General features: G+C 41.0%; 1 protein-coding gene across 1 annotated transcript in view; it reads left to right on the top strand.

The window, feature by feature from the left end:
* Nucleotides 1-13,683, top strand: part of AMPH (amphiphysin) — a 214,538-nt gene that overhangs the window by 174,621 nt on the left and 26,234 nt on the right. Inside the window, exons 11-13 of the mRNA XM_032235874.1 lie at nt 3,640-3,768; nt 4,433-4,540; nt 7,750-7,773. Of these exons, the coding sequence (XP_032091765.1) occupies nt 3,640-3,768; nt 4,433-4,540; nt 7,750-7,773 (261 nt within the window). The remainder of the gene's footprint in view (nt 1-3,639; nt 3,769-4,432; nt 4,541-7,749; nt 7,774-13,683) is intronic.

Here is a 13,683-nt window from a genome sequence, read left to right as displayed (position 1 = left end):
TGTTGCGTTGTGGCTTGTTTTTCTGTTTGTCTGGTGGTCGTATGGTTAGATCTTTGTTCCTTAACCCCTTGCCCTTCCGGGAGGGGGAGATGATACGTTTTGTCTGGTAATTGTGTAGTTTGCTGTTTCTCTTGTCCTGCTCATGGTTTTTCTCCATATCCCGATGGTTCAGGGTGCCCCACTTTCAGAATCTTATGATAGAAATCTCGAGCTTTCCATACAGAGTTGAGACGATATCTTTGCTTATCAAATGTAACTATAATGCCAAACGGGGCATCCCATCTGTACTGTATCTGGCGCTTTCTGAGCTCTTCCACCAAAAAAGCATAATCTCTTCTGGCTCTTAGCATTTGAGGTGGTATCTCTTTCAAAACCATCAAATCCTGTCCGCCAATTTGAAGCTTGGTATTGTAGGACTCTTGTAATATCTTATTTCTGGATTCTCTTGTAACAAAATATATTACCACGTCTCGGGGGAGTTGCTTTTGTTTTGCTGCCCAAGAATTGACGCGAAAAAATTTATCAATCTGCCAATCAAAATTGGATCCCGGTCTTCCCACCAGACAATCAAAGGCCTCAGAAAACATCTGCTTTAAATTCTCCTGTCTCTCTTCGCGCAGCCCCCTAACTCTTAATGCAAGTTCCATCTGGTTATACTGTATCATAATCATTTGTTTTTCAGCATTTTCAACTTTTCGTTCCGCCTCTTCGGTTTTAGATGTCAAATTAGTTTTAGCTTCATTGAGAATCTCTAAGTTATCTTCCATTCCAGAAATATATTCTGTCAGTACGTTTACAATTCCCATCATATCATCATTCATTTTGGTAATCTTGGTATCAAATTTATCATATGAGACTTTTATCTCATTGCTTATCTCATTCCTTATTTCATCTCTGAACTCTCTAAGAGCTTCCAAATTCTGTTCCCTTGATTCTCTGAACATTTCCAGCAAAAATTCTTTCGTTAGTACATCTCCACTAGGGGGCATAGAAGGTGGGGGCTGCGACTTTGTGCCAGGTATGGGAGAGGCAGATTTAGGAAGTAATTTCGCAGGATTCGATTTGGATGCCATAATATCTTTGCTTCAAGCACTTAATCAAACCACTATGCCGAGAAGAGAAAAGAAAAAAATTCTCCCTTTTTTGCCAAGAATTTTACGGAGGATTTCAAAAGGCTGGCATTACACCAAAACAGTTCAGCAAAACAAAACAAAAAACAGAGAAAAACCCTGTTTGGAATGTCTCTGTGTCAACAAAGAGCCTTTGAGAACTTTTAATTAGATAAGGGAGAGTCTTCAAAGGAATGAGGCTAATTAGATCGTGAAAGGCTGCCAAAATATACCATCATTGCAAATACAAAAGCTGGAGAATCGCCATCTTGAAAATAATTACACAAAAAAACTTTATAACACTGAAGCTTGAGTTTTCCTAAAAAAACAACCGTAAACTTCTCAAATATGGGCTCTGCTTGTATTAATTTCATTTAAAAAAAAATTTCAATAATTTGTCCTAAGAGGGGGTTCTTCGCCTTGTGCCGTTAATACAGCAGAGAAATCTGGCCGGAGATGACTCAGCTTAACCCCCCCCCCCGTTTGCAGCAGAAAAAAAAGCTGCAAACTGCAAGGAAAAGTTCTTACCGGCTGAGCCGCTCACTGCAATCTTCTTGCCTGAAGTTTGAGTTATGTAAAGGATGTTTAATTAGATAACGGCCAAGTCCCTCGCCGGAAGTGACTGTTATCTGCTGTTTTACAATCTCTACAGCTTCATTGATGTTTCTTGTATCCAATCTATATCTTCTGATTAGCCGATCTATGATTTTGTTGTTTTTAAGTCGTTGCTCATGCATGTTCTTTAAGTTACTAGCATCTGCCCTTAATTTTTTGATTTTTTGTTCTAAACGGATTTTCCACTTTGGCTTTGATGCTTTTTCTGTTGTGTGACTAGGTACTTTAATTTTAATGCCTAGTTCATTAGTGACTATTACAGCTGCGCTGTACATTAACTGGTTTGTTTCCAAGATGGATCCCGGTTCAATTGTTGAAAACACTGCATTAACCATTTTCATGATAGGGGCCAACATTTTCTTAGGCACAGTTTTTAGTGATGGTAAACGTTGCCTTTCCTCATTAAGCAGAAAATGCTCCATGATCTTATCCTTCAATTCTTTTTGTTTTTGAGTTAGTTCATCAGTTGGTTCAATGATAACTGGTTCTAGTGGTGGTGATGTTATTTCCTCCCCGAGAGCTTCTTCTGGGAGTTCTACTATAGTGTCTTTAGTTGTGTCTTGAATATCAGTTATTTCCGCTTGTGATATTGTTTTTTGGGTTTTGCAATTTGCCTGAATTTCCTCATGTTCAACTTCACTAAACACTTTATTCCGTATAATAAATCGCCTTTGATCTGCTAGTCGTTGTTCACTAACATTTGAATCTGGATATTGTTGTTTCCATAATTCATACATTCGCTTTAAATATCCTCTTTTTTCTGGCTCTGAGTTGTAGTAACAGGCCATTATGGCACGGTTTTCATCTGCACTATATTTTTGTCGTTTTGTTGGCTGGTCCACTTGTAGCCCACTTGTCGACGGATGTCCAGGGACCCCAACATCCGCCGCGGCCCTTGTTAACCCGCGCGACGACCGATGCGGTATGGAATTCTTATTCGTTTTTTTCACCATATTGTATGGGTTGGCGGGGTTTTTTTTTTTACGGGACCAGATGCCAACCTGATCCCAACCTTCCTCCTTTCTCATCCGGGCTTGGGACCGGCAACGGCGGAGTTATTATTATTATTATTATTATTATTATTATTATTATTATTATTATTATTATTATATGTGGCTAATCTTTGGTGAGATTCCCAGCCTTTGGGGCTGGTTGGTAGCTCAACAGCTCGAGTCCTAACCAAGGACCTAGGAACTGTTAAGATAACGTTGGAGGATATAAGCTGTTCCAAGGAGGGTGGTTTTCTGTAGAATCAGAATGTTCAAGTCTGATAAATTTAAAATTTCCCAATAGCGAGGTAGCCCTTTAGGTATAGCTCCAAGGGCTCCAATTATAATCAGGACAACACACGGTTTCTTTTTCCACAGTCGCTCAACTTCAATTTGCAAGACCCAGTACTTTGTGATTTTTTCTTGCTGTTTATCTTCAATTCGTGCATCTCCAGATATTGCAATGTCAAAGAACCATACTTTTTTATTTTCAACTATTGTTATGTCAGGTGTATTGTGGGCCAAGTGCTTGTCAGTCTGAATTCTGAAGTCCCACAAAATCTTGACTTTCTCATTCTCTAAAACCTTCTGAACCTGATGTTCCCAGTGGTTTTTGCTGTACTCAGATCCAAACTTTTGGCACAATTTCCAGTGAATCATCTTAGCAACATGGTCATGGCGTTGTAGGTAGTCAGTTTGTGAAATTTTGTGCACCCACTGATCAAGTGGTCGACTGTCTCATCTTTCTAATTACAGAGGCGACATTTGCTGTTGGTGGTAATATGCTGAATTTTTGCTTTCATGTAATTTGTGTCTAAGACTTGTTCTTGAGCTGCCAAAATAAGTTGTTGTTGTTGTTGTTGTTGTTGTTGTTGTTACTTTTGATATATCATTTAATCTTTCAAACATACTAATTTTTCTTTCAGCTGAGGAAAGGGCCTCCTGTCCCACCACTGCCTAAACTCACACCAACAGTAGACATGCAACAAGAAAATATCATCAGTTTATTTGATGATAACTTTGTTCCAGAAATAAATGTGACAACCCCTTCTCAGGTGAGTCCAGATTTTTCCAGCCATTATCTGTTCAGATAGATAATGCTACAACTTGTTTGTCTCAAACCAAAAGACCTTGGCAATGTCGATTGGGAACACAGGACACATTTTTTAAATGGAAATGATAGGAGTAACTCACATACAAGCTGTGAAACATAGAATAAGTCGTTCTAGTCACTGACAAAATATTTCCATTAATTTGAGACTGTTTTATATATTTAGGGATGAAACCTAGTTCACAAAAACTTGGAGACATTTGATAGTGAATCCCACAAACACTCTGTGTTTGGATGAGCATGACTAAAATTTGTCCAAGATGAGCGCTGGCTATGTAAATGTCAATAATTCTTAGTCCTAACATTGTATTTATTTAAAGGAAAATAAACATGTTGAAGTATTAACTGAATATGAGCTTGGGGCTAATAAAATCATTCATGAATTCCTCATAAAATGGCTTACATGAAACAATTGAAAGCTAATTCAGAAAAAGTCTGCTATCTTATCCATTTCCTATTATATCCATGACAACTTCCTATATTCTAAATGGACTAATGCCACTGAATTCCAATCTCGTTCCTTATTATTTGCCCTGATGTATATTTTATGAGAAAAAGGATTTGTGCATTCCAATTAAAAATGTTTTTAAATGTTATAATTCCAATAGAATGAAGCTCCTGATGCTAAAAAAGAAGAGTCTTTGTTAGATTTGGACTTTGATCCTTTCAAGCCTGATAATGCATCTACTGTGGTAACCCACTCCCCAATGTCTCAGGTATTTTTAAATATTATGTTATTATGATACTACGTGCACCATAATCAGGATTGTTTTATACCACAATCCTGTGGGAATCTAGAAATGCAGCTTTAATTTATTAACAGCAAGTTGCTGATTCTTATATTAAGGGTTATAAAGAAGTGTAATAATTTAAAAGAAATTTTGATATGGTTGGCTAATATAATTTGCAGTGATATGCAATGGCTTAGGAGATGTTGAGGAAGCAGACAAAATTCTACAAAATAGGCTTAAAATCAATAATTAAAAATGTGCAAAATTTTGGCCAGTTTACAAAATGTATGCTGATTATAGGATTTAGAATTTTTCTTAGTGTTTCGCAACATACACTATATTGCCAAAAGTATTCGCTCACCCATCCACATAATCAGAAGCAGTTGTGAGGAAATATTTTTGGCAATATAGTGTATATTTGAAATGAAGTTAATAACAGAAAGTATTGTGTAATGTGATGTTAGGCTTGATAAGAGCCAGAGTAAACATATAGCTTTGATGCCACATAGGGCTGCATGTCTTCTTTGGAAACATAACAGATTAACTATTTCATCAATCCAAATTCCAGGTTTCCCAAAGGACTTCACTTTTAAATTTTATTAATGCTGATATTTCAGACTTTACACCCTACAAGTGTTAAAAAATTCTTAGAGGACACCTGTCCTTAACAATAGATTTAAATTAAACATTTGTTCCTGCAACCTGGAGCCACTGACATTAGCCATTTAAAAATGCACTCTCTACATTGTGTCACAAATCATGTAAGAAAGTAGACTTCTGTTAAATCAGACCAAATATCTGATTGTCTTCTTATACTTGTTACAGGGGTGGGTTTCAACCGGTTCGCGGCGGTCCCCGCGAACCGGTTGGTCAGCGAACCCGGAAGTAAGTAACTTCCGGGAACGGCGAAGGGCCCACCCGCCCGCCCGCGCTCCTTACCCGGTTTTGACTAGTTCTGCGCTTCCACGCATGCGCAGGATGCATACAGCGCCTGCGCGATCCTCCAGGAGCAGCTGGAGCATCGCACAGACCCTAGTACGCATGCGTGCACCACGCGCGTGCACAAGGTTGCCGCTGGCCCCGTTCCAACCGAACCGGTTGGAATGGGGTGAGAAACCCACCCCTGATCTGTTAGCAGGTTAACAGATGTAAGTAGACAATCAGATATTTCATCTGATATTGTCTACTTACATCTGTTAATCTGCTATTTCAAAAAAATGATTGCAAATTTTGCTGTTTGTATTATGTATGTGGTATGGGTGTAGGCTTGTGCACATGCATGCAAACTTTCAAATCAGTTTTTGACTCCTGGTAACTACCTGGACACAAATCCTGCAGTTTTCTTGACAAAATTGCAGAAGTAGTTGGCCATTGTCTCCTTCCTAGGGCTGAGAGAGTGATTGGCCCAAGGACTTTGTGCCTAATACAAGATTAGAATTTACAAGTTTCTAGCCTTATTCCTTAGGTGTTAAACCTGTCTTGTTCTCTGTAACGCCAAATTTGCTTAAACAAATTTCTGTAATTGAAAGGTTTCTAGAGAACTGAAGCAAAATGTACTGTTCGTACACATGAACAGTAATAGGTTACAGTTTCAAAATGATATTTTTTTAAAAAGTCACCTCTGTATATAAAAGTTTATATTGAATTATAATTCCCCTCCTGACTAGTAACTATTTTATTTTACTTTTGATTTTTACTAGTTTAGTCATTTTTTTACTAGTTTAGTAATACTAGTTTAGTAATATTTTGGATTTTTACTAATTTAGCCACAAAGAAAGCAATCATTAATTTCATTGATTTTTAGTAAATAAAATTTTTCATCTTATCATATTATTGAGGAAAATAATACTTTACCTGATATGATCTTAAATAGGAACAGCTGTTAAATCTACTTCTTAAAAGGTTGTTTTATGATAGAAATATCTTATCTTGTAAAAGCTGTTCATTGAAATATACTTAGAAATGAAACTGTGATAAGATTGAGAAACTAAAATTGAAGAATGGGTGACACCCGAAAAACTGACTATACATTCCCAGCAAAAGTCTAATAAATCCAAGCAGGAATAATTTCATTAAATAAAACATATTACATAACAAGGCAAGCTAGGACACTTAGAATATAGTTTTTGAAGAAAAAGATAAATTATTTAAAAAAAAATCTAAATAGCCCAAGTAGAAATGAGGAATAATCAAAGTATAATAATATTTAAAAAATTAAGAGCATTAGAGCTAAGGAGGAAAAAGCAGGAGCATGGAAAGGGGGGGAGATTAGAATGCTTTTTCCTACAATGTTTTTTTCTTTATCTTTTTTAAAAAACTTTTTGGATATCTATTTTTTGTCATCAGATTTTTATTTCCACTTTTGCTATAGAGGCAATTCTTGACTTAAAACCATCCATTTAATGTCTGTTTGAAGTTACAACAATGCTGATAAAAGTGACTTATGACCACTTTTGACACTTATAACTGTTGTGGCATCCCTATGGTCACGTGATTGATATTGGGTTGCTTGGCAACTGACATGTATTTCTCACAGGCCACTTGTCTGATTGACTTGCACTGTGCCAAGGTCATGTGATCACTGGTTGTAACCTTCCCAGATTACTTCCAATAAGCAAAAACATTGGGGAAAGGCATTTTTTCTTAATGACCACACGATTCACTTAACGTGATTTGCTTACTTGTGGCAAAAAGTTCATAAAATGGAATAAAACTCACTTAACAATTGCCTTGTTTAGCAACAGAAATTTGGGGTTCAATTGTTCTCATAAGTTGAGGACTACCTGTAATGTTAAGTTCATTTTATGTATGCCTGTGTATTCTTTGCCTTTTTTGTTTTTGCTATTATTTTATTTTCTTAATTTAAAAAATGATTAAAAATAAGGGATGTGATCATTCAGTCAGGGACATTATGGCTATCAAGAGTGCTCTTGACAGCTACCAGTTTACCACAAGTAGGCGGCTTAGCAGCAAATCTCCTGGAGAATTACATTTTAAGAGATAATGTTGGAATTCCTTTTCATTGGATAAAACAAATATAAATGTTTGGAATATGGTATAGGCTGGGCTACGATGCAACTTCTTTGCCAACTTTGGTTATGAATATATATAATTACATTATTATCTAATTATACTTTACAACATGTAAAAAAGATGTACGAATGAGATTTTGAACATGTCCTTTCCCTTCTCAGACGCTACCTTGGGATCTGTGGACGGTATGGCTGACTTTTATTTCTTTTTATCTTGTTTTTGTTTCATATTTCAATGGTAACTTTAATGTGCAAAATATATCAATCACAAAAAAGTTGTCTAAATTTTGAGGGGCATTAGGGAAAGGAATAAGTAATAGAATAACAGTTAAATGTTGATTTCTGTACTCATTTTAATTTAGTTTGAGAAGTCTCTAAGGTTACCTTCTGTATCTGTATTTTTATAGTAGTCCCAAAATTTTAAAATTGTCTTGTTTTAAGAAAAAATTAAATATGCCATGCAAGATTATTTAATGGAGGCAAATAGTATCTGTTGATAATTACATCTGTAAATAATATTTACCTCACACTCTTAAACTATACATTATTCCACTAATATGTGGTGACAGAATTTAAGAATATGAACTGTTTTAATGTTAAAGAGCTCTAAGTAATGTAATAATTTCTTTGTAGATACAATTTTTAATACTGACAGAAATTATGCTGATATGGGAAAAATACTCTGTTTCTTGTTTTTCTCTAATTATTGTGAAGTGGGTCGGAGCATCACGGTCATAACGGGGAGGGGCAGATATGGCGGGGACTTTAGGGCTGGCTATTACCGGGGAAGGAGGGCTCGCTACGTCACAGAGATCCCTCCTTCCGGCCCTATGAGTCCCACTCCGAGGCCAGATGGCGCGAGTAATCAGGACCCTGGTCTCAGGCTGCTGTCGCTAAATGCCAGGTCTGTAGTTCACAAGGCTCCCTTCGTCTGGGACTTAATTTTAGACGAGAGGGCAGACCTGGCATGTATTACTGAAACCTGGCTGGGCCCAGAGGGAGGAGTCCCCCTCGTAGAGATGTGCCCAGAGGGATTTCAGGTGCTTCATCAGCCGAGAGCCCAGGGAAGGGGTGGCGGTGTGGCTATTGTTATCCGGGAGTCTTTAGCACCTCGTAGGATCCCTGCTCCGGAGCTTGTCGGGTGTGAGTCCCTGTTGGTGAAGTTGGACCTCAAGGGTCAAGTGGGTTTGCTGTTAACGTACCTGCCTCCCAACAGCGTTGCAGCAGCCCTCCCCTCGCTCCTCGAGTCGGTAGCCGAGCTAGCAATTGAGTTCCCCAGGCTTATGGTCCTGGGGGATTTCAATTTGCCTTCGCTCGGTGAACACTCTGATGGGGCGCAGGAGTTCATGGCTTCCATGACAGCCATGGGCTTGACCCAGGTAATTCAGGGCCCAACCCACTCAGTGGGTCACATGCTCGACCTCGTATTCCTCTCGGAGCAGTGGACTTGTGATCTTGGTCTGAGGGGTAATGAGATCATACCCCTGTCGTGGTCAGACCACTGCCTACTGAGGCTTGACTTTCGGAGGCCAAACCCCCACTGTAGGGAGGAGGAACCGACCAGGTGGTTCCGCCCCAGGCGACTTATGGACCCCTTGAGGTTCCAGACGGAGCTTGGGGTTATTCCTGAGACTCTCGCCCACAGTCCGGTGGAGACTCTGGTTGCTGCCTGGCACTCGGCAGCATCGGAGTCCCTTGACCGGATTGCGCCACTACGGCCGCTCCAAGGCGGCAGATCCCGGAGGCCTCCTTGGTTCACCGAGGAGCTCCGGGAGAGGAAGCGCCGGAGGAGATGCCTAGAGCACCTATGGAGGTCCGATAAATCCGAATCGAACCGAGCACTCTTAACAACGTGCACCAAGGAGTACATCAGGGCACTTAGGACAGCAAAAAGATCGTATATTGCCACCTTGGTTGCGTCCACTGAGTCCCGCCCAGCCGCCCTGTTTAGGATAACCCGTTCCCTCCTAAATAAGAGGGATATGGGGGACCCCTTGCAGGGTAGGGCTGAGGATTATGTCCAGTTCTTAGCGGACAAAGTTGCTCGGTTTCGGTCGGATTTGGACTCCACCTTTGCAGATCCAGCCGAGGCACAGGAGGATAATTTGGCAGACCATCGCTGGGTTGAGTTTCAGGATGTTGCCCCTGGGGATGTGGACAAGGCCATGAGAGCTGTGAGTGCCTCCACTTGTGTACTGGACCCGTGTCCCTCCTGGCTGGTTGCCAACAGCAGAGAGGTGACACGGGGCTGGATCCAGGCGGTTGTTACCGCCTCCCTTTGGGAGGGATTCTTCCCCTCCGCATTTAAAGCGGCTGTGGTGAGACCCCTCCTGAAGAAACCATCTTTGGATCCAGCCGTTCTTAACAATTATCGTCCAGTCTCCAACCTCCCCTTTGTTGGGAAGGTTGTTGAGAAGGTGGTGGCCTCCCAGCTTCAGCGGTCCTTGGAGGAAGCCAGTTACCTTGACCCATTCCAGTCCGGCTTCAGACCTGGTTACAGCACAGAAACCGCTTTGGTCGCATTGACCGATGATCTCTGGAGAGCCAGAGATGGAGGCCATGCCTCCATCCTAGTTCTCCTTGACCTCTCGGCGGCTTTCGATACCGTCGACCATGGTATCCTTCTGCAACGACTGCGGGAGGTGGGGGTGGGAGGCACTGTCTTGCAGTGGTTCTCCTCCTACCTCTCGGACAGGTCGCAGTCGGTGTTAATTGGGGGACAGAGATCGACCCCTAGGCCCCTAACATATGGGGTGCCGCAGGGTTCGGTCTTGTCCCCCCTATTATTTAACATCTACATGAAACCGCTGGGCGAGATCATTCGGAGGCACGGAATAAGATACCACCAATACGCGGACGATACCCAGTTGTATCTGTCCGCCCTGTGCCAACTCAATGAAGTGGTGGACGTGATGAACCGGGGTCTCGAAGCCGTTAGAGACTGGATGAGGGCTAACAAGCTTGTACTCAACCCGGAGAAGACCGAGTGGCTGTTGTGTTTCCCTCCCAATAATTTGGCTAGTGTTCCATCACTTAGGCTGGGGGGCCAAATATTATACCCCTCAGACAGGGTCCGCAACTTGGGAGTCCTCCTGGACACACAGCTGACCTTCGACCACCATCTGTCGGCTGTGACCAGGGGGGCATTTGCCCAGTTCACCTGGTGCGCCAGTTGCGACCCTACCTGAACCGGGAGGCTCTCACAACAGTCACTCGCGCCCTTGTGACCTCTAGGCTGAAATACTGCAACGTGCTCTACATGGGGCTGCCCTTGAAGAGCATCCAGCGACTTCAGCTAGTCCAGAATGCGGCCGCGTGAGCGATTGTGGGTGCACCTCGGTTCGCCCACATAACACCTATCCTCCGCGAGCTGCGCTGGCTACCTGTTGATCTCCGGGTGCGCTTCAAGGTGCTACTTACCACCCATAAAGCCCTCCATGGTAGTGGATCTGGGTACTTGAGAGACCGCCTCCTGCCAATTACCTCCTCGCGACCTATTAGATCACACAGATTAGGCCTCCTCCGAGTTCCATCTGCCAGTCAGTGCCGACTGGCAACCACGCGGAGGAGAGCCTTTTCAGTAGTAGCTCCGACCCTTTGGAATGATCTCCCCGTGGAGATTCGTACCCTCACCACCCTCCAGACCTTCCGCACAGCCCTCAAGATCTGGCTATCCCGTCAGGCCTGGGGTTAAAGACTGTAATCCGTCCCCACCCGAATGATGAATGTTGTTTCTATTTTTAATTATGTAGTGTTTTTATATGTCATTGTTTGTACTCCCTTTCCCCATAAGTTGTAAGCCGCCCTGAGTCCCCTTAGGGAAAAGGGCGGCCTATAAATAAACTTTTCACATTTTTCACAATTTCACAATAACAGAAAACAATTTAAAGAATCCTACACAGTTGGAAAGATTATGTAGACTCTTTGATTACATTAATATCATTCACAAATTACTGATAAAGATACTCTATGTTACATACTAGCTTCAACTATAGTGGTTTCCACCAAGGTCCTCTGTTCTGGCGGGAACAGAGGTTTAATCTCATTGGTTGAAGGGTCTGACAGTTCCCTATAAAAGGGCTGCTGTCAGACTCAACCTTCGCTGGATTGTTCTCACTTGTTGCATTTAATAAAGAGCTGTTGTTACCGTTAGTCTGTGTATGCCTATCCATTACCCAATCTAACACTGGTGACGAGGATGGGATTGGAAGGCAACTAGGCGAACCAAGAAGACCATAGCAATCCAGCAAGTACATCCATCCTGCAGCTCAGTACGGCTTTGAGCAGACATTTTTGAGCGGCAAACTCAAAACACCCTCAGGACCCAAAATGGCCATGCACGCCCCACCGACTCTGTATGACCCAGTCACCGTGCACTGGGACTCATATATGCTATGGTTTGACTGCTTCCTTGAGGACAACGACCTCATGGGCCTTTCTGAAGGCCGCAAGAGAACATGTTCTCGGTTACTGTGGACGGGAAGTGTTCAAAACTGCCAAAGATCTCTCAGTACCAGAAGATGCTGAGGACCCACTACGCACCCTAAGCATGTTCGCCGGCATGAATTTAACATTCGCAACCAACGGGAAGGTGAATCAATCAATGAATACTTTGAGGCGCTACGAAAGGCCGCAGCATACTGCGAGTTCTGAGACCCAGACAAACTCATTCTTTTTCTAAATATTTTTTTATTTTTAATTTAAAACAAATATAGCATCCTTCTTTACATGCTATAGAAAGTTTATCAGTTGGTTACAAAAAGACTTTCGTGCATTTCTTCCACAATCATCAAGCATAATTCATATTAACTCAAGCATTTTAACTCAAATATTTATACATGTCACCATCATCCATTTTCATTTGACTACAATTATTTAAGCGTTCTTCATCATAAAATATACCAAAATTTAATGCATAACCATGTAGTGGCCATTCAATTACTATTTCTAAGATCCTCCACTAACACTAAATCCTTATGTCCTATTCTAGTTAAACATCCATAACATTTAATAACAAAGTTTTCTAATCCTCCTTTCCAAATCACTGTTTAAAGTTTACATCCAGTTTCCTTATGTTATACCCATATCTATACATACTTGTTATTCTTATCCCTCTTTTATTTGACTATATTCTATATCATAACATTTTCCCCCTAATAATCAAAACTTTAACTGTATCTAACTTGGTTCTTTATTATTATACAATTGTATCACAGCGGCCAGTTGTTTCGCCGGATTTGGCATTGGTTTCTAGTTGGGCCCCACCCAGGGGCCTTGGACGTCGTAACGTATTTTCGTAATATGCGTGCAGATCCAAGCAGTGCGGCTTTTTGCATTTGACTGATGGTGATTTTGTCAATTTTTAACTGTTTTAAATGTAATTCCAGTGCTTTTGGAATAGCACCCAGTGTGCCAGTTACCACTGGAATTACCACTGCTGGTTTGTGCCATAGTCATTTAATTTCGATTAATTTCAGCAGCTGAGTATGTGATCAACAGTTTCATCAGCTTCTTTGCAAAGTCTGCATTTGGCATCATCAGAGGATTTTTCGATTTTGGCCTTAATGGCATTTGTGCTTGTTCTTGCGCAGCCAGGATTAGTGACTCTGTTTCTTTCTTTAATGTACCTGTTGTTAACCATAACCAAGTTTGTTCACTGTCCACTTTATCTTTTATTTTTTCCAGAAATTGGCCATGCAGTGCTTTGTTCTGCCAACTCTCCATTCTTGATTTTATCACATCTTTTCTGTATTTTTGTTTCGTCTGTTGGGCCTTCAGTAGATTTTTGTTCTTTACTTCGATTAATAGATGTTCTTGACTTTCTTTTAAATAATCAGCCAGTGCATGTTTTTCTTCTTCAACTGTTTGCTTCACTTGTAATAATCCTCTGCCACCTGATTTTCGTGGCAGGTATAGTCTATCAGTATCACCATGTGGATGTAAACTGTAGTGTATTGTCATTAGTTTCCTGGTTTTTCGGTCCAAAATGTCCAAATCAGCTTGTGTCCAGTTAACTATACCAGCTGTGTATCTTATAACTGGTATTGCCCAGGTATTTATGGTCTTGATTGTATTTCCACCATTCAATTTAGATTT

Source organism: Thamnophis elegans, chromosome Z (assembly GCF_009769535.1).
Source record: "Thamnophis elegans isolate rThaEle1 chromosome Z, rThaEle1.pri, whole genome shotgun sequence".
In the NCBI taxonomy this organism is placed as follows: Eukaryota; Metazoa; Chordata; class Lepidosauria; order Squamata; family Colubridae; genus Thamnophis; species Thamnophis elegans.
This window is presented reverse-complemented; position numbering and strand designations above follow the sequence as displayed.